The 21,562-nt window shown below is 38.5% G+C and overlaps 1 protein-coding gene across 1 annotated transcript; it reads right to left on the minus strand.

The window, feature by feature from the left end:
- Positions 1–2,619: 2,619 nt before the first annotated feature.
- Positions 2,620–18,768, minus strand: LOC121441030 (FUN14 domain-containing protein 1-like). Its single transcript, XM_041642172.1, has 5 exons — positions 18,587–18,768; positions 17,757–17,913; positions 14,169–14,244; positions 3,851–3,979; positions 2,620–3,220 (listed from the first exon to the last, which is right to left on the minus strand). Exons 1-5 carry the CDS (start codon positions 18,612–18,614, stop codon positions 3,143–3,145), a joined length of 468 nt encoding a protein of 155 aa, XP_041498106.1. The 5' UTR covers positions 18,615–18,768; the 3' UTR covers positions 2,620–3,142.
- Between the last annotated feature and the right edge of the window lie 2,794 nt (positions 18,769–21,562).

Consider the following 21,562-nt stretch of genomic DNA (forward strand, 5'->3'; position numbering starts at 1 on the left):
TAGCCATTTGGACAAGAAACTGCTCTTTCCTGGACTGCTTGATGGTATGCTGTATGAATTGGACATGCAGGACACACAGAAAAATGACTGCTGAAGTTGCCTAAAGAAAGTGAGACAGTCCTTCAGAGTTCCTGCTTCAGGAAAGAGTCTGCCAGACATTCTGCAGGACACAGAAAAATGTGATTGATAAACTGCCAATATAGGTGGAACTGTCTTTGAAATTTCCTGCTTCATGGAAAAGTCTGCTAGATACTATGGGCTTGTAGACTGAAGATGGGTGCCCCAATGTTACCAAAGAACTTTGGGTGACTGTTCAGGCTGCAAGATGTTTCTTTCAATTCTAGAGTTTCGAAAGTAGCACACAATGCACTTTCTGTTAACTTAGGTAATATTATATCCTTCTGGAGTCTTTGATGGAGTTGAAGAAAGATAGTTATAATTATAAAAGATAGATTAGATATAATACTTTGGACTCACAAAGATAGGATAGATGATAGAGTATTTTCCTTAATTTGTCAAATGTAAATGGACTAAATATTGTAACTATAGTCCTTGCTTGATAACTGTTTTGTTGTATATAATATCACTATGTTAAAGTTAAAACCTTCCTTTTTAATTAGACAGAAAAGGGAAGATGATGTAGGGTTCCCCTCTGTATGCTGTGAATATGTTTTATTACCATTGGTTAATAAAGAAGCTGCTTTGGGCCTATGGCAGCATATAGAGCAAGGCAGAAATTCCAAGCAGAGATAGAGGAGAAAAGAAGGTGGAGTCAGGGAGATGCCATGTAGCTACTGAAGGAGACAGATGCCCTGGAACCTTACCAATAAACCATAAATCTCATGGCAATACTTAGATTAATAGAAATGGGTTAGTTTAAGATGTAAGAGTTAGTTAATAAGAAACCTAAGCTATTGGCTGTGCAGTGTTGTAATTAATATAGTTTCTGTGTAATTATTTTGGGTCTGGGCATCTGGGATATGAATAAGCAGCCTCTGTCTTTATGACTGCCCCACCTATACATCTTGCCTGACTACTGACCAATCAGCCTTCTATTAAAATAATATGAGTGACAAAACTTTCCAATGTACAAGAGCATTATCCTACAGCAAAGGTCTCTCTATTATGTATCTCTGGCTATCCCAGAACTCAATATGTAGACCCAGTTCATCTTGAACTCACAGAAATCTACCTGCCTCTGTCTCCTCAGTACTAGATTAACAGTGAGTACCACCACAAACAGCCACTGTTTTTTCTTGAGACAGGAGCTTATTATGTAGCCCAGGCTGGCCTCGAGCCACTGTGATCCTCCTACATCAGCTTCCTGTATGCTAGAATTATTGCAGTGTACCACCATTTCTAACTCTGTTTTCATAGTATATTTGTACTCTTAAAGGAATTTCTCTCCACTCATCCTATGCAAACAACTCCCATATTGCTACACAATTCTTCAAATTAAATTATGTTAATGCCTCTAATTAAAAGCTTTAGAGCAGACACATTGTGTTTCCCTACTCTTCTAGCATATCACCCAAATAACAGACACTATAAACATGTTCAAAATGAAAACTGAGACTGGAATTCTCTGAAGTAGACTGCCTTGCTGCATAGGAGCACCCAGGTATGGTGCTCAGAAGCAGGACCATGGTTCTACCAACATGATCTGAACACAATCAAGATATTTGCTCCTTTTACTTTAGTAGCGATGAAAAGCTTAGTCAGTTAAAAATGGAGAAAATCTCAAAAAAGTATTTATAAGCACAATCACTTTATATGAAGAAACTGAGTTTTATTTAGCACTCTATGAGGCACTAATAGGAATAAAAGAAATTAAAAATCAATTCCATACTCAATTTTAAAGAACTTCAAAACAATAAAAGCACAAAGCTTGTAACCAATATCAGAAATATAAAATGACACATTTACTATACATAAGATATACTATGGGTCCTTCCTATCACAGGGAGATAGTCAAAATAACTGCAATGTTTCTATTCTGAAGACCCCAACCTATACTGTTCTGCTGTTTTCCTTAATGCCAACCGAAAACTCTAAGAGCAAGACTAACAATACTGAAAGTTCTTCTAGGACAAGGGAGGGTCTGAGCAAGTGTGATACTGGCCCTGAGAAACAAGTAAACTGGCCTAGTATTCAAACAACATAAGGCTACCAATGTGCGAGAGCCACACAATCGTGGAAACGATTATATTTAAGCTATAATTTTATAACTACACAGAAAATCACAGTTCTTTAGACAAAAAGTCATATTACACTATTACGCATTTTAAAGTAATCTGTACATTTTGGTGAAGAGGTCAAAATTATAATTAGGATTTTTAGAAATAAAAAATTAGATGCATTTGAAGTTCATAAAATGTATCAATGACCCAAATAACAACATCCTCCTAAGTTAGTTCTCTCTAGGCTATCAAAGATAAATAAATCAAACAAAAACGAAAAACTAGAACATATAAGGAAACATTTAAAAAATTGTAGATATGAGAGAAGGAAAAAGTGTTTTAGGCATGTAGTATTTCTTTACAAAAGCCTTTAATGTGAAACATACTACATAAGCAAAGTAAGAAACATGAGGAAAAAAAGATTGATACATCAGAAGAGTTTAATAACTTAATAATTCTATTGTTTCTACAGCCTTCCACAAAGGGGTAATACAATTCTTCAGTTTATTGCAAACACATTTTTTCAAAGTCAGCCATAATATTGAAGCTGTAAGAAATTTTTTTTTAAACATTATTGGCAGTATACAGTAAAGCACAAAGAACTTTTAAAATAAAACAGGGTAATATTTTATCAGACAGTACACATAATAGCTTTTTTTCTGTCTCCATATATCCAATGACAATATTCATAGACTAGCTTCTAAACAAATGTAAATTAAAAAAATTGGCAAAAGCCATAATTTGTTCAAGAATACTATTATTACATACCACACAGGCTGTCTTACAGCAGCTACTAGCTTGTCAAGCTTCAAGTGGCAAAAGCGAAGCTGTTGCATTTGCAATTGTCTAGCTGGTTGTTCCTTTCTCTGGAGATTCTGGGGTCATGTGCCTTTGAGAGATCGCCCTGCTGCCACCGATTCTCTCCTCACTGTTGGATCCACTAAGATAGAACTTTCGAGTCCTTAAGATGCAAGGCCTAGCAAAAAGCCTCCCACAAAGCCACTGGATATCACAATGTTCTGCTTGATAAATTCTGTTGCCTAAAAATCAAAATGTCAATAAAAATACTCTTAATTATGCTACAAAACAGATGAAGCTTGAAATATTACACTGAATTGAAATAAGATAGACAACAAAAGGACAAATGCACAATTCTACTTATGACCATTCTACCTTTGAGTCTCAAAGGAGAATGGAGGACTAAGGGGAGGGCAAACTTGGGAAAATAGTATTTAATAAAATCAATTTTTAAATTTTGCAAATGGATAGAGGTAACGACTGTACAGGAGCATGAATGTACATGTCTCTGATTGTATACTTAAGCACGGTAAACTTTATCATATATTTAACAACAATAAAAATGTACACTTTTTAAAAAATACTCTTAATTATTGAATTCAAGATAAATAACATTCTCAATTATTTTCTTTTGTTGTTTTTGCTTGTTTTTCTTTCTTGAAATGGAGTTTTATTCTATAGCTCAGGCTGACAGGCTGGTTTATAATTCATGACAATCCTCCTTACCCAGTCTCCCAAGTGCTGGGAGATGATCCACCACACCTATCTAAAACATCATTAAAACAATGCAATCCTCAGTCATAATTTGTACTGAAACCTATTACCAAAAAAAAAAAAAAAAAAAAACAAAGCAAAATTGCTCATTGTCTTACTTCTTCAATTATATTGTTCATTTCAGGTGCTGCTTTATTTGCTCGTTTCTTAATCTGTCTTTTTGCTTTGTTAACATCTTTTTCAACTCTCTTCCAGTCAATCTGCACATAGCCACTGTGACTGGCAACCTGTAAACATGCAATAAAAATGACTGTCAAATCCCAGAAGTAGAAGGTCAATTAGATTTACAGGAATTCACAGAGCTTCTACATAAGAAACTGTTACTGAGTTACCAATTTACTCATTCAAGAGGCACTGAACAAAGACTTAAAGACTCCACTCCTCTTAGGAGTACTCCTAAAAGTATATATAGTATGTGCTGGGAAAGATTCAAAATGCTGTATTATAACTATAATAGCTGCTTTTATCCTTCCTTTTAGAATAGAAATCAGCTAAAAGTATAGATTATCTAAAGTATGACTAAAAAAGTACCCTTTGATTAAACAGATGTGAAATAGTAGGCAATCAGTTGACATGTCATTAAAGAAATATAAAATAGCCTGATAAAGGATCTTCACTAGCTCTGAATCTACTTAAGAAAATGTGGGGAAAAGGGAACTTCCATTCACTCTTGGGACTACAAGTGGATGTCACCTTTCTGGAAATCAGTGTGGAGAATTCTCAAAAAAGCTAAAAATAACTCTACCAAATGCCCCAGCTATAACATCCCTTGGCATATGCCCATAGTACTTGACATCCTACTCCACAGACACTTGCTCAGCTATCAATGTTCATTGCTTCTCTATTCACAACAGCTGGCAAATAGAAACAGGCTAAAGTCCTACAACTGACAAATGGATAATGAAATGTGATACATATATACTATGGATACTATTCCACTACAAAAAAAAATGAAAATAGGGCTGGAGAGATGATCAGTGGTTTAGAGCCCTGACTGCTCTTCCAGAGGACCCAGATTCAACTCCCAGCACCCACATGGCAGCTCACAACTGTCTGTAACTCCAGTTCCAGGGGACTCAATGCTCTCATACAGACATGCCTAGAGGCAAAGCACCAATGTACATAAAATAAAAATAAACTCCTGCATTCAAGAGAGCTTTTTAAACAAAAGAAAAGAAAATTGAAATAATCTGCAGGTAAAGGGATGGAACTAGAAAATATTTTATTGAATGAGGTAACCAGACCCAGAAAGACAAGCACTGCGTCACCTGGGGTTCCTAGGTCCAAATCTTCAGATGTGAGTATATAACCTGGGGTAACCACAGAAATTAGAAAAAAAAGGGGGGGGGACTACAGGCATGGGATATGCTAGAAATTGGAATAGTATAATACAAATGATATGAAAGGGAAAAATGGACCATGAGGCTTAACTGGCAAGGGGGGAGGTATTATGGAATAGTCTTTTTGTACACTGTAAAGATTTTTCTTTACCAAGGTGCCTTCTGATTGGTTTAATAAAAGAGCTGAAAGACCAATAGCTAGGCACAAAGAGATTAGGCTGGAGACTCCAACTAAGAGGGTGCTAGAAAGAAGGGTGGAGTCATGGGAGTCTGAGGAGTCAGGGGAGAAAGCATGAGACGCAGAGCAGGCAGAATGGGGGAGGTACACAGTGAGGTAAACAAACCCCAGATTACCTCTCACAGCACACAGATGAATAAAAATGGGTTAATTTAAATTATAACACCTAGCTAAAAACAAGTCTAAGCTGTCAGATGAATATTTGTAATTAAGTCTCTGTGGTTATTTAGGAGCTGGCTGCTGAGACACAGAAAACTTCTGCCCATAGGGAGGGAGGTCAGTACAGAACAAGGGGCATGAGGATAGGGAAAAATAGCACTATAGATGTTTGAAAAAGCCATAAGGAACCATATTACTTTTTATTTACTGAAAATTACGTATAATGCACATTAGTGTTTATATATATATACACACACATATATGTACCCCCACAGACACAAAGTTATGCCATTTGGGCTGACAGCCCTACCCTAGGAGCCACTGACTGTTAAACAAAAAAATTCCAGTACTAGACATGAAAAATGTTATCTTGAGTTGGTCAGGGGAGTCCAAGAGACTCCCAAAATAATATATGCTATTGCTATTGCCTTTGGCTGTCCCCCAGAGATTGAAAGTATGTATTGATGAACACAAAATTCACTTTAAACAAAGGACTTCGAGGATCCAAATTATGTCTAATCTGAAGTCTCCTCCCTGAGGACTCTAACTCTCATAGTAACAGAAATGTACTATACAAAATGCCAAGGGAGGAAAACAATCAATATTCCTACCCGTCCATTATGCCTATGAACCATAATAATGACCAGACTGAGAAGATATTCTTAAAGGTAAAAAACAGTGACACTCATATCTTGGTAGTAACCAACAACTATCTATTTGGACTTAAGGCTTCCACAGCTGAGGGAAAGTACACCTGGTACTTACTGGAAGCCTAGCCAACCACCAGAACTAGTGAGATCATGGATCTTAGAGGGGTACCTACTACTGCTACTTTCCTTAATAAGCACAATCCTTAACTTTGCATTCTAAATACTTATCTTGATAGCCAGATAAGTGCAGCTTTTAACCCTCATCAAAGCATCTTTGCTTTGCAATAGATGGATATTACAGAATACCACCCAGACTTGACAGATAAATCTATATCAAAACTCTTGCACCTAAGGCTAAGGCTCTGGGAACATCTCAGAATAAAAAAAAAAAAAGAGTCTAAGAATCAGAAGACCAGGAAGTTTGCTGTGAGATCTTGTCACCTAGAAAGAGCAGAGAAATCTCACCAATATTAAAGAGGACCTAAACAATGACAACACCAACAGACATGCGGAGCCCCACCCCTAGACAAAGAATTACAGGCAACTCTGAAATGTGAAGAATTAGTCAACCCCAGGGAAGAGTCTCTAATTGGTTATCCAGTTTCAAATTGCCATCCCTGAAACTACATACAGCACTAAATGACAAGGCAGGTTGCACTTCTATATGAATGCATTTATACATATATGCAACAATAACGAAGAAAAGGAGGCCATGAATTTTGAGAGAGCAGTATATAAAGAGAGTTGGTGGTAGGAAAAGGAAGAGGAGTAATGATGTAATTATATTTTAATTAAAAAACTTTATAGTAATTCTTTTCCATAATAAATTTCATACTATAAGTCCTTTTTATAAAACTACAGCTAAATGCTTATTCATCTTAAGAACCCTAATATGAAGTTACTGGGCTACTGAAAAATTGGAAGAACATCAGCAAGATATAACCAGTATAATTAAAATATAAATATAAATAAGCATATAAGTAAATAATTGAACTATATATACTATTATAAATCACTATCAATCTCATGCATTCTTTGTAGGTTTTTAACTATATATAAAATATTTGAAATAATAAAAATATCTGATTTCATTTAAAGAGTCTGACTGGAATCTTAGGATTTATTTTCTCTATGATTAACTCCACATCGGAATTTATCTGCAGTTCTTCTTATACTCACTTACCGGCTATCCCATCAGACTCCAGCCTCAGAAAGAGAGGTGATCAAATTGAATGGCATATGAAAACTTTTCTGTTAAAACCTGATACAGTGATTTGGATATCATAGGCACAGCAGTGACAATGAACTTCAGAGCAAGTTTCTTCTCAATGAAAGTTAAAGATATGCCTGAGTAATTAAACTTGTTGATTACTTTGAAGCTTTTGTAGTATTTAACCTTAGGTTGAATTTCAACATTTTTTTCTTACTGAAATAAGAAAAATTTCATCCATATACATGGCTTTGGTTGTTGGTAAGAATGGCCAAAAGACTATCCATGTTACCACACACTGGCAACCCATAATTCAACTTTCATTTTCAAGATTTACCAATATAAGTTACAAATTTTAAAAGATTAGTAAGTATCATAAATTACATTGTTGATAAAATAACAACAACAAAAAAAAAAAAAAACCTTAAATTCACTCCCGGAGGTGACTGCTGATCTACTTCAAGCCCACAACTAAAAATTAGAGGCCATCTAATCAGACAGATAAAATAAATTCTCACAAATACATTTCTATGTATAAATTTAAAAAAATGTAGCTGCTACCAAAGTCAGTAAATCCAGTTAATTTGAGAAAAAGATTTTGTAGACACTCCATTTTTAAGTAAAGTATCATATAGTTACAGTGGTTAAGAAATCTTAAATGTCTCTCTAAGTTCCCCTCTTCCAATACCTCCAAGCAATTCAAGTCTTTCTCTGTACTCTCCACACCACAGGTACACATCCAGCTTGGCCTTGACCAGATGATTAAATTTGTTTGCCACTATCTATCTCTTCCAGTGAACTGTGAATCTCTGTGTCCCTAGTCACAAATGATGTCATGCAAAAAGATTAATGAGAAACACTGAATGAATGATGATTAAGACAATGAATAAATACTAAATCTCCAAAGTTGTATTAACCAACCTGATTCAAAGAATACCCTAACAAAGTAACTGGGCCAGATTAACCCCAAGGGTCCTATCATGTTTATCAGTGGGAGGATGGTTTCCATCTGACATGGATATAACTCACTACCACTGAAGCAATTTCCTTAAGAAGTTCATGACTATCGCCCTTATAGAGAGACCTAGTCAAACTGAAGGGGAAAAGTCTGAACGGAGCAGTACGCTGCAGTGCAACGATCAAGGATAAATCATCTGCTCCCAGTGAGATTCAAGTACATCTAACCTAACAGGCAAGTGCATCCTCAGAATTGACCATACAGGACCCACTTTAGTCCTGTTTACTTTTATCTATGTAATTATAAAGAAATTCATACCAGCAGACTAGAGAAGAGGTGGTGCAATGATGACCACTTTTTGAACTATATTTGACTTTTCTACAACATTTCAATATTTAATGAAATTAGGTAAAAAGGCTTTGTTAGAATAAAAATTTCCCAGTTAAAAATAAGGAGCTGATGGTACATCTCAGTGGTAGAGTGCTTGTCTGACATGTAGGAAGGACATCTGGGTTAGATCCCCAGAACCACAATAATAAAACAATAATGAAATGTTAAAAATAGCATCAAGTTTTCAGATAAAGATTCACTGCTGCTTGAAGTTGTAAGGAGGTAGATGGGGCTTCCTACTTGTGAGTCTCACCATTAGTAAGTGATCAAGCAGAAACACAGAGATCCACATTCAGTGAGAAACCCTGCCTCAGAAAAGAAGGGGCACATCAACCTCAGGCAGCAAAGACATGGGCAAGTGAACCTACACACATGAATACACCAAATACACATACATGCCCACAATAAAAATATGAGTTAATAAAGGAATAAATGAATAACATGAACACTGATGGTCAGAGAGGATAATGCACAATTGAAAGAGCTTCCCATGGCTAAATCTATAACAATTTGATCAAGAAAATGGTACTTAAATTTTAATCCAAAATATAAAATAAAAAGCTAAGTTCATACTGGTATAATTTAATAAAAATTAATAAATAAAGAAGAGACAAGTCTCCAATTTTTTTTTTCTTTCTGAGACAAGGTTGTTTCACCATGTTGCCTAGGCTAGCCTTCAATTCCTGGGATCAAATAATCCTGCTGCCTCAGCTTCCCTAATAGTTGGAACTATGCAGGCTATACTACTATCCCTGACTAGAAACTTTTAAAAGTAACTTATGTAGACACTTGTCCTCAGTGAGGTCACTCCTACTCCTCCAGTGTGGGCTGCCCTAGTGATTTCCTTTTAAGAATACAGACTGGAAAGAAAGGAAATTGGTATGTACTTTCATAAAGGGATAGTGGAAATATAATAAATATATACTCACTAGAAGCACTTGACAATCAAAAGGCTTCAACATGTTTGCTTTGTGTTAGAGGAATGTGAAAAATGAAAACAAATGGTTAATTAAAGATCTGGGATGTAGCTCAGTGAAACAGGGCTTGCCTGGCACGCATGAGGCTCTGGCTTCAATCTCCAGTACTGCAAATAGAGAGCTATCACTGCAGTGTTATCTGGAACACTGAAAAACTAGACTGATAAACAGTTTGTTCAGATGCTAAGAACTTCACGCATGACAGATTATTTGAACCAACACTCTAGACCTAGAACTTATAAAATCAGTTACTTCAAACTAGCACCTAGCAATTAAAACAATTTTCAGCCCCTGCCACGTTTAAGAACCTTTTATTTTTACTTAAAATCACAGATGGGGTGATAGGATCAAATTTCATATAAAAACAGTCTACCTCCTCAATCTCTTTAAATAACTATAAATAGCTCAGAGGAATTAAAAATATAAGCACAGGCTAGGGCTACATGTAGCTCAGTGGTAGAATGCCTGCCTACTATGCATGAGAACCAAGTTCAATCCTCAGTACCAATAAATTAATAAATAGAAATAAGCAGAAATGAAAAACTCAGCTAGGAGATAAGGTGAAGATATCTCCCAGAAAATAAACCAAAAAAAAAAAAAAAAGACAGAACTAAAAAAAAATCAGAAAGATAGGCTATAAAAATTAGACAGCCAGTCCAGAAGATCCATATCACAGGAAATACAGAGGCAGGGCAGCAATAAAAAAAAACATAGAACAGGAACTTGTTTGCTAATATCAATAAAGGGACCACAGTGGATAAAAACAGGCCCACAGCAAGAACTAGCAATGTCACAAATCAGAACACTGGGGACACACACACAATAAAATCTTTTAAGCATTTACTAGGACATGGGAGAAGGGAGGTATGCATACAAATGGTCAGGTATTAGAACTGTTTTAGACTTTTAACAGCAGCACTGAATTTGGAAGACAATGTAGCAATATCTACACTGAGCTTAACTACACTGAGCTTAACTCAAATGTGAGATTCAATGAAATTTTCGGACATTCAAAATCTCAAAAATTATACCACCCATGCTTATTTTCTCCACAAGTTACTTGATGTGTGGTTTGAATAGGTATGGCCTCCAAAGACTCTTGTGTTTGGATGCTTGGCCCATAGGGAGTGGGACTATTAGGAGGTGTGGCCTTGCTGGAGTAGGTGTGGCCTCGTTGGAGGTGTGGGGGATTTGAGGTCTCAAATGATCAAGCTATGCTCAGTAACACAGTTCACTTCCTGTTGCCTGTGGATCAAGAAATAGATAGAAGTCTCAGCCCCTTCTCCAGCACCATGTCTGCCTGCATGCTGCCATGCTTCTCACCATGATTATAATGGAGTAAATCTCTAAAACTGTCAGCCACCACCTCAATTAAATGTTTTCCTTTATAAAAGTTGCTGCAGTCATGGTGTCCCTTCACAGCAATACTTGAAGATATAATAATGGAAAGATGTGTCCCTTGAAAATAGGAAACAAAACAATATGAGACACAGGAAACAACCCAAGACAGAGCACAGGAAAACATTCAGAATGGTACTGAAAGGAAAATCCCGGGAAACAGGCATATGCTAGGCCTAGAAAACAAGCAGGACAAAGGAGCCTGGGACAGCCCTCTCCAGAAGACTAACCTGGCTGCCTAATGCATATTCCCAGGAGAGATTTAGATAACAAGAATACATCAAAAGAAGAAAAAAAACCAACTTTCTTACTATAAATAAGAGCCCAAACCTTCCTAAACTGTATTTTTGTGCTTTTTCTATTTTATAAAGACTATTTAGTTTTTCATTCTGGTTTATTTGCTTTTTTATTTGCCTGTTTGTTTTCTAAAGAGAAAAAGGTTTGGAGTTGTATGGATGAGGAGGTATGGAATATCAATAAAAAACATGAATTCAAGTAGCTCACTTAACCCACAGTTACTTAATCATACATAATTATAAGATAATACTCAAGATGGGCCCAGAGGGCATGGGGGGGTCAGAAAGCATTCAGGTGTTTAATTTAGGTGAGGTGGGGCTAGAATGGGACAACTCAAAAACTAACAACAAATATTCCATAATGTGAAAACAAGTGAACACCTGCTAGTAATAGATCAAAACACTGCTCAATCAACAGTGGAAAGGAGGCTCTGTGAAAAGTTAAAATCGTTGCTTCAAAGGAGGGGAAAATCGGGGTAGAAGGAGGCAGAGAATTAATCTGCAACAAGCACTATACAAGTATCTGTTCCCTATATACAAGCACAAATAACTTTTAAAAAGCTGAAATACTCATACATCAATGTCTACTTTAACTTAAACAGGGGGAGTGGAGAACTCTGTAATTGGTTACGATTCATTAGTTGGAAATAATACTGTGCTCAGACCTGCTCTGATGTCTATTTTAAGAAGGCAATGTGAGAAATACCTACTGAAAAACATTTAATATTGTTAGTACAAAAGCTTTAAGTCCTAACCCAAACTGATACTTATCATTAATGATAAGCAAAGGTTATGAAATATGGAGTCAGGCCTAAGAATGTGAGGCAATTAGCTTAAAAGCCTTTTCTTTCTCTAGCTTCTCTTTCAGGTTCCTCCTACTGCCTTTACAAGGCTAATTGTATCTGGGGTGAAAGCACTTTGATGCAGACAGGACCTGTGCCCTTCGGACTTCAAGACTTCAAAAATCCCAGGCTTGGAAAAGCAGGAAGTAGCAATGATAAAATGTGGGCTTGAACAGTGACTACCAAATGTATTTAAATGGACTAAAAGACGCAGAATAGATGAAAACGAACACACAATTCAATTCTGTTAACAGTTTTAATATATTCTGTTTCAGTCTAGTTCCCTTTGCATTGAAAAAAAATGACAACTCGGTTTTCAAATTACCGGCAGACTTAAATATGCCCTTGATTCTATACAAATGCAAGTCAAAATCAGCTTAAATAAAATTATCTTCCATGTAAACACTAATGTATACCCAAAAGACCAAATTAGAAATTAATCACATCCTTTTACCTACACCACAAGAAATAGCACTCTTAATATTGTTATTAATAGAGAATATATCCTTAAAACAGTTGGCTAGTGCACTACTTAAATTAGTGCATAATTCACATAAGTTCTATCTCTTTGCACTGAAGGTGACTACTCCATTGGTTGTTACAGGATCAATGGATTAGGCACTAGGGTCAGATTTTGGTTGCTACAAACAGCAATCATTTCTTAAATCTGGTATAACCGCCAGTTCTCTCCATCTTTAAAACTGTTGCTAACACTCATTCCAAAAGATTTTCAATTATGAGATTTACTATAGTCGATCTTCTTCAGGAAACGATATTTTGAGGAAAAGACATACCAATCAGACATGAATGGTAGACAATATCCTCAAAACATTCTCTAATAGCAAAGCATTTTTAACCCCTAAAAGAGGATGAATAAAATTAAAATTTTAATCCACCTATCTCAGAAATAGGATTATGGATAGGATTATGGGTATTTCTAAACTTTATTTTCTACTTTCTGTATCTTCCTTTCTTTCTTTCTTTTCTCTTCTTTTCCCCCTAAAGTATATAACTAGCTAAGTAGGCCAAGGCTGGCCTGATCTCTAGATCCTTCTGTCTTAGCCTCTTGAGTGCTGCAATTTCAGGCCTATACTGTTAGGAATCAGTCCCCCTCCACTCTCAGGCTACCTTCAGCAACTCAGGGCCAGCAGTCCCTTCATCACCAGCTACCAAATACAACACATGCACCCTTAAAATGTCCCAGCCATCACAGACAGCTCTCCCATTCTCTGTATGGCTCTATTTCTCTCCCCCGCCCCCCCCTCTCCCCTCCAAGGGAGACTTTCACCCCACCCCAAAAAAATCTCTTGCCTGAGATCTGTTATGTGGTGTAATCTCTGTGGCATTCCATTTCTTGGCCCCAATCCATCCACCAAGGTACTCTTCCACAGAAACCCTACTATATAGCATCACACCTGGCTCTAATTCTTCGGTTTTTAAAAAAGTGTTAGAAAAATGTTAATAGTTGCTCAGCTTTTGACAGAACTAGGCATTAGTTTATGAAAAATACAATGAATTCACAGTGTGATCTATAAACCAAATGTGGTGGTACACATCCATAATCCCAGTTTACCTGTAAAATTCAAAGGTTCAACTACTAAACTACAGCCCCAGATGTTTGGTTTGGTTTGGTCTTGCTTTGGACTTGTAGTCCTCCTCCCTCATTCTTTTGAGTAGCTGGATTATGGATGTGTGCAACCACACCTAGTTCAAAGCTATCTTCTTAATAGTTGATATCTCATCATGCTGTGCATATATTCAAAAATCTAGAAATATTTAGTTTGTTTTCTTTATGACAGATGCAAGCTTTTAAAACTCATTATAATTTTTCATAAAGTAATGCCTAAAAGAAAAATTCTACCTTCTATTGAAATGAACAGTAATTAAAAGAGCTAACATTCTCTGTTCCCATGGGCTACCTATATATGCAGAAGCAAGTACATAGAGGTCTAACATACCTGTAGGAGAAGAAAGCCACCACCTACGGCAGTTGCTGCAAGTTTTCCAACCTTCTGGAATAAAAATCCTGCACACCTTTAATGACAGAAATAACAAAAGACAAGAACAATAAGTGATACACTAAATTTCTACATTTTATTGCTTTCCTAATAAAAGCTTAATGTGTTCCCATCTCATCTCTTTTGATAATGTCCTTTGCCTGCTCAGAAACTTTCAGTGTTTTCCTGCAGTCATACAGGGTAGTTAAAAATGCACACTCTATTCTAAAATGTCTGAGATTTGCTGCAAAATGAGTAAAGGAGAGAAGAGGGAGACTTAAAAGGAAAATAAAAATAGCAGCTACTGAAACCAGTTGTGAGTACTGAGTTCATTATACTCCTTCTACATTTGTTTATATAAGATAAAATTTCCCACAGTAAGTCATTTCCTTGTTTTGCTTCATGCGGTCAAGCTGTTCCATACATCTGGCCAACATGTACTCTACTTAAACCAGCTCCAACCCAGTTAGTTTCAAATGCATCATCATCTTTATTTGAGCTATTAATCTTTCCAATTCTACAGATTCCTGCCTAGCTCTGCCTAGGAAAAGCTTTCCTGTCTTTTGTGTCATTTCACGCCCTATATCGCCCACATTTCTCATACTATTGATTTTCTGGATTAAGTTTGTTTTGTCTCATCTAACTGTGGAGTGTCACCCTATACCTCTGGAGTGAACTCACATTCCCCTCAATATTCCAGATTCAAATTGCACAAACGAATTCCAGAGTTCTAACCCTAGCCTTGTACACTGAATTTGTGTGTCCCACAAATTACTGTCCTTCATGAGATTTTACTAGGAAATAAGGTTACTGTTAATGTAATTAAGTAAGATGAAGTCATACTGGAACACAGTAGGTCCTTACTTCAATTTGAGTCATGGCACAGGGACACAAACATAGTCAAAACAACTGCTACTAAGATTCCAATTTCTGTTATGGTACCATTCTCCATTGCCACTTCACATTCATTTCAGATTTCTTCATGTTTTTTAACTCAAAGTTTTCTAAACCCCATCTCTAAAATTGTTTTTTCCTTTCTACCCTTTTGTTAATTTTTTGCTGTCTCTGTGTGTGTGTGTGTGTGTGTGTGTGTGTGTGTGTGTGTCTGAATATTCACACACAGAGATGTCCAAGTACAATGTCCATGAGTTGATTCTCTCTACCATGTGAATCCTATGGTCCTATGGATAGAATTCAGGTGATCAAGCTTGGCATCAAGCCTACTTGCTGAGCCATCTTGCCAGCCCTCCTTTCCACTCTTAAGAGCATCATTACCTTGGTAATTTAATGTTGGAATTCCATAACCATGCTTCTAGACCATGCTCTAACAACACCAGAATCAGTCTTAAAGGCCTCCAGATTTCCTAGCAACCACCTATTCTTACACTAGGTTTCACTTCTTATGACTGGACAGGCACCAAAGCTATAGTGAAACAACAACAACAACAAAAAAAAACCCTACAGCTACCCACCTACAGCTAAATATAATCTCCTCAGGTTATCCTTCATGTCTCAAATAGGTGTGATGTGTTAAGTTAGGTTCATGCCTATTAACTGTTCCTCTTTTATACCACAAACACACCAATGTTATATTCTAAGAGTATTTCAAAACTTTACTACATTGAATCTACACTACAATCCAAGTCATTACAGCAAATCACCTATGTAACTGCCGATTTCCATCAGAGGTAGAGTGCTTACCTGCTATATGCAAGGCCCTGAATTTACCCCCAGACTAGATAAAAACAAGAAACAAGCCACCTATATATCAGTGTCTTGTTACACAGTTCAGGCCATAGGATGGCTCAGTAGATAAAAGCACTTGCCACCAAGCCTGAAGACCCAAGTTTGATCCTCAAAACCCACATGGTAGAGAGATTTGATTCCTAAAAGCTGTCCTCTGACCACCACACATGTACTGGGACATATCTGTGCCCCACATACAAGCAGATCAATGTCAAAACAAAACACAAACTCTTACATAGCTCCTGGATTGAATACCTGGTAGATACAAATAAGTCAATGTATGTGTTATCATTATCAAGAATGTCTTCCTCATACAGGAGTCAGTAACAAAGGCTCAGAAAAAGAAGCAGGAAGTCTCCACACTATCCCAAGGTGGATGCTCCCCAAGCTGTGTACCACTGCTAAAAAGCATCAGTCACTAAGACAACCATAACTTCTGCTCTGCCTTTAGGTTTTTCAAGAAAAGCCAGCAATTATGGACTTTTTTCCCCCTTTGGTTGCCTTTTAAAGTCAGGGTTTCTCTGTAGCTTTAAAGCTTGTCATGGAACTAGCTCTTGTAGACGAGGCAGGCCTCGAACTCACAGAGATCCACCTGCCTCTGCCTCCTGAGTACTGGGATTAAAGGTGTGCGCCACCACTGTCCGGCTGGGCCTTCTTATCAGGTTTGGTCTACAAGAAGAAAATGTGCAGTAGTCTTATAATTCTATTTCTCAATTATTTTTAAAATATCTTTTAACATCAAGCTTTTAGCCATGCATCTAACCAATCACCTCTGGCACCAAATTATGAATTAATTTAAGGGAGACAGAGGTGTTTTCATCCTACAGTGAATTATCTGAATTATCGGAGTGACCAAGGCCCTCAGCAGAAATTTCTGTTATAACTGCGGGATCTTTCAATAAAACAGTATTAATATTGTGCCTGTGTGCCATGGAATCTTCACAAGAGTTGGCTTTTGGTTGTTTTAAATTATAAAAGGGCGTTTACAAGAAGGCATAGGGGAGCATCATTATTCCAAGTTATATGTAAAACACACATGAAGAAATATCATTTACCCATGCCATGTGGAAGTATGCATTTTAATTAACACAAGCTAAGTTTACTTTAGAATGTAAAGGAAAAATGCTTACAATTTAAGCAGTATCACTTCAAAAGAGAGTCATCAACATTTTTCAAAATGTTGAACTGGTTCTGCCCTTTACTATCTGGTTAATCTTTCATTCCAAAAATAACAAAATTAAAGTACATTTATAGGCGTGTTATCATGTGATCTGAATTGTTGCCCAGGTAATGGTTATTAACCACTCCTTATTGTACTGCACATTATTGCAGAAAAAGTAATCAGTCCATAACTCTAACACAGAAGCAATGTTGTCAGATCTTCAAAGCACTATCAGAATCTGAACTAGCACACAAAATAAAATCCGCTGCATCATCATGAATAATTTTTGCTGAGCATTAATGCTTCTATGTACAGAGCTGTTAATCCTAGAGGTCAGTTCTGCAATGGGATTTCTCATAGGTTTTTCCAGTGGTTAGCACTGAACAGCAAGTAACAATTTACTTAAAATTGACTTGCTAGATTTGGAAATTTGATAATGAATCAAAGGAAGGGTAACAGGGGAAGAGTGGAACTATGGTGAGCCTGGGACAGAGGGAAATCACCAAAATCCAGCAAAGAGTGTCTGAAGGTTGATCTACCTAGTTACAGCAGGGGAAAGCCCCAAAGGTGTGCTTGACGGGCCCATTTACAAAAGGACAATAGCTAGGTTCCCACAGAAATTGAATGAAAAAGGTTCTCACCAGCCAGTCACACCACCCATTACAATCTGGGTGGCTACTGAGTATTTTTCTACCATAGGTCCCGAGCTGTGGCCAAATACTCGATTCCACCAGTGGTGTCTTCTTGCATACTCAGTTAAATCCAACACTTCATAAGACTCGTCATCGCTTTCATAGTCTTTAAAAAACACAAAATGAAAAATATCGAATCAATCTATACTCAGAAACCTCTCAAACTGTTTTAATAAAACCTGTGACAACTCACTGTCATGTCTGGCCTACAACTAAAAATGGCCACATGGAAACGAATGAACAAGATTAACTCAATCCCCGAGACTAGGACCTCAGGAGTAAAGAGCATAGCAATACCATCATCCCCCAGTTCCTTTACAAAGACACAGGGACGCGCAGGCAGGGGCCAGTGAGTTACAAAGCAGTGAGTGGTTACTCGCCCAGTGAGAATAAGGTCAGAGCAGGGTCCATTTCCGTCGTGGGAAAATAGGAGAGAGGGCATGTTCCTCCCCTGAAAGAACAGGTCAGGAATCCAGCCACGGAAACGACAGAACTGAAACGCAACCAACAATCAACCCTCCTAACCCCCTACTGTAGTAAAATGGAAAAGGGCTAGAGGTGGGGGCAGGGCAGGATCCGGCCTTGGTAGGTGTTAGGGGGAGCCTGGTGAGTTCCGCAAAGAGGGGAAGGAGACGTTTGGTTTGGAGGGGGGTTGCTCAAAGAGGCTATGTGGCCACCAAGCCCCAGAAATACTGGAGGGGAAGGGAGAAGCACCGTAGGAGCCAGGTCGAGAGCTGTGGGCCGCGTCCCAGTGACTACTTCGGGCCCTGGCTGCTCACCTTGGGGAGGGGGGTTCCGGGACGCCATGATACCGCCGGCGGCCAGTTCGGGGTGGTCCCCGCCCGCCCTCCTCTCCCAAACACTTTAAAGGGCGCTCTAGACCAAGGTGGAAGTCTATGGTCTCTCTTTTTCCTCAGCCTCCTCCTCCAGACAGTCTTGTCACCGCCCACTCTTCTCAGCACAGCCCCTTCAGCACTTTGTGCGCAGCCGCAAGACTCAAGGTTAGGGGCGGATTAGTGGGGTCCCCGCCCTACGAGGGCTTCTGGGAAATGTAGTCCAGTGTTCTGCTCCTGGACTTACCCCAACCCCTCTAGAGTTTACCCGAGAAAATTTCCTTATTCTCTTTTTAAAGCTGAAGGAATAGATAGAGGAACGGCTCTGGGTAATGAACAGGACAACCATTTTGGTGTCAGCAGACTGTCCTTAACCAGCATTTAGTCAGAATTCTCCTCTGAAGCTGTCTTTCTGATTAGATTGCCTCCTTAGGTCCTATCTTTAGCCTCCAGTGGTTGCAAGAATCTTGTTGACTTTAACAGAAATTTCATCCCTGCTCTTCGCTTGATAGCTAATAACCCAGATCTTTCTTCAGTAACGCTTTTAAATTAGCTTAGCAATAAACACCCCTGCACTGATTGTTGTGCCCAGATTACAACCCCCAGAGACAGACCACCAGAGAGGCCCAGACTACAATAAGCAAGGTTTAATCAGCATAATACAAACATGTTTGGAACTCATCTCCATCCCCGTTACAGCGAGATAGAGAGAGGAGTTGTATCTTCTTTGTGGGGTAAGCTTTTAAAGGCATAACTACAAAGAGACTCTTTGAAGCTGCTTTGGCATGGGTACAAGGACTTTTGCTCCCTCCCATTCTGTTAAGTCAGCTTTCTCCTTGTTCTTAGAGCAAGGCCACTGTTCTTGAGTTAGGCCAACTTTATCAGCCTGTACCAGGTAGTTGGCTGGGCTGAGCTAAGTCACCTTGTGCTTAGAATCTCCTGGATGGGAGAGGGGAAGGCCACTAACCTCCTGGGAAAACATTCTGCTAGGCAATTTCTTCTCGCCCCTTTGAGAATAAGGGGTGAGGTTTCCACACTGATGCCTCCTCTTGGTAGGATTCCACACCTTGACCAGCTCACTCAGATTATGCGCTATAAATATCCAGCATTTTTCTGTATTCCAAATTGAAATGGGCCCATTACCCATTTTAAGAAGTGTCAAGATAATTTTAAAAAGTTGTTTTGTTGTAGTTGGGGTTTTTTTTGTTTTGTTTGGTTTGGTTTTTTTTTTGTTTTGTTTTGTTTTGTTTTGTTTTTCGAGACAGGGTTTCCTGTGTAACAGTCCTAGCTGTACTGGAACTAGATCTTGTAGACCAGGCTGGCCTTGAACTCACCAGTGATTCACCTGCCTCTGCCTCCAGAGTGCTAGGATTAAAGGCATGCACCACCACTGCCCGGCAGTAAAAAAAAAAAAAAAAAAAAAAAAAAAAAAAAAAAAAAAAAAAATAATGTGTTTTAAGCACTATACAAGAATTCCTGGTTTCAAGCCACATATTCCACAAACTTCTAAGGGCTCAGCAAGATACAGAAGTTTCTTTTAGTGACCTGTTGTTAGGAAGTATAGGACCACTCTGAGGGAATTGTTTGAGAGTCAAGAAGACATAACTCTTTAACTTGTATTTTTGTTTGTTTGTTTGGTTATTTTAAGCAATGTCTCACATAACCTAGAATTCTTTGCAACTCCCTGTGTAGACCAGGCTGGACTGGTACTTGCACAGATCCATCTCCCTTTGTCTCCCCAGCACTGGGATTAAAGCATTCATCACCAAGTTGGCTTATTGGTTTTTACATATGTCCTCACTGTGTAGTCCAGGCTGGTCTCCAATGCTGGATTCCTGTGTCTTGCTCTCAAGTGCTGTGATTACAGACATTCACCACCATGTTGAGATTTTTAAAATCATTATTATTTAAATCTGACATAGGGATAAATGTTGCGGGAGGTCCTCCCACTCCTCCAGCCTATCACCGCTGAGGTACCAGCCCATTGGGGCGTGGTTTCTCTCCCTTTAAAAAAGCGGCCACTTCCCTCTCCTCTCTCTCTTCACTTCCTGCTCCGCCTGCAACTAGACTCCTTTCCTGGTTGCATAGAGGGCTGTTGCCTGGGACAGTGATCTGTAAGTTTTTTCCCCTTTAAATAAATACCACCCTAATAATCATAACCCCGAATTGGTGTGGCATTGTTTGTGACTTACGCCTTTATTTTGGCGCCCAACGTTTGGTTTTAGAACCTCTCCTTTCCCCACTCCCAGCCGCGATTTCGGCTTGGCGGCCCCAAGTTCGGCTTGGCGGCTACGGGCTTGGCGGCTGCGGGCTTGGCGGGCGCAAGTTCAGCTTGGCGGCCGCGGGCTTGGCGGGCTCTAGTTCGGCTTGGCGGGAGCCCTCCCCTTCCTCAGCCGCCAGCGGCCTTGGACTCCCCACGTGGATTTAAACTCCACAGGCCCGCGTAGTCTCTGGCCGCGTGGTTTGCTCTTTTCTGAGTCATTTTTAAATCTCCCTTGCAAGTACAGCTCTTAAGTGGCACGAACCAGAGCACGTGGTTGCTGAAAACTGCAACCCCTCAGGGTGACTCTGTCACATGGAGGCATAAGCGGCTTCCAGATTGCTCTTCTCTACCCCTGGATTCTGGGTTTCTGGTTCCCTCTCAGGAATTGATTTAATTACATTTACTTTGTTGAGAAACTTGCATTTTCCAGTTTTTAACATCTACTAAGGCACTGAAACAGGACCATGTTTTCACCGCGACTCTGCAACAGCGCCACCTGCTGGATAATAGGTAATATTGCAGTTTTTGTTTCTAACGCAAATTTTACTGCTTTGTTTTCACTAATACAATGGATTAGTAAATTTATATTTACTAATACAATGAATTACATCATACAAGGTTTATATGATTATGGGGATACCTTAATTTGCTTGTTACTA

This window comes from Microtus oregoni, unplaced genomic scaffold (genome assembly GCF_018167655.1).
Source record: "Microtus oregoni isolate MIOR12 unplaced genomic scaffold, Mior012 000073F_000, whole genome shotgun sequence".
Taxonomy (NCBI): domain Eukaryota; kingdom Metazoa; phylum Chordata; class Mammalia; order Rodentia; family Cricetidae; genus Microtus; species Microtus oregoni.

Coding starts and splice junctions, on each gene's coding strand:
- LOC121441030 (XM_041642172.1), bottom strand. CDS start 18,614: ATGGCGTCCCGGAACCCCCCTCCCCAAG. Junction 17,914..18,586: donor CCGGAACCCCCCTCCCCAAG/GTGAGCAGCCAG, acceptor TGTTTTTTAAAG/ACTATGAAAGCGATGACGAG. Junction 3,221..3,850: donor TGAACAATATAATTGAAGAA/GTAAGACAATGA, acceptor TTTGATTTTTAG/GCAACAGAATTTATCAAGCA.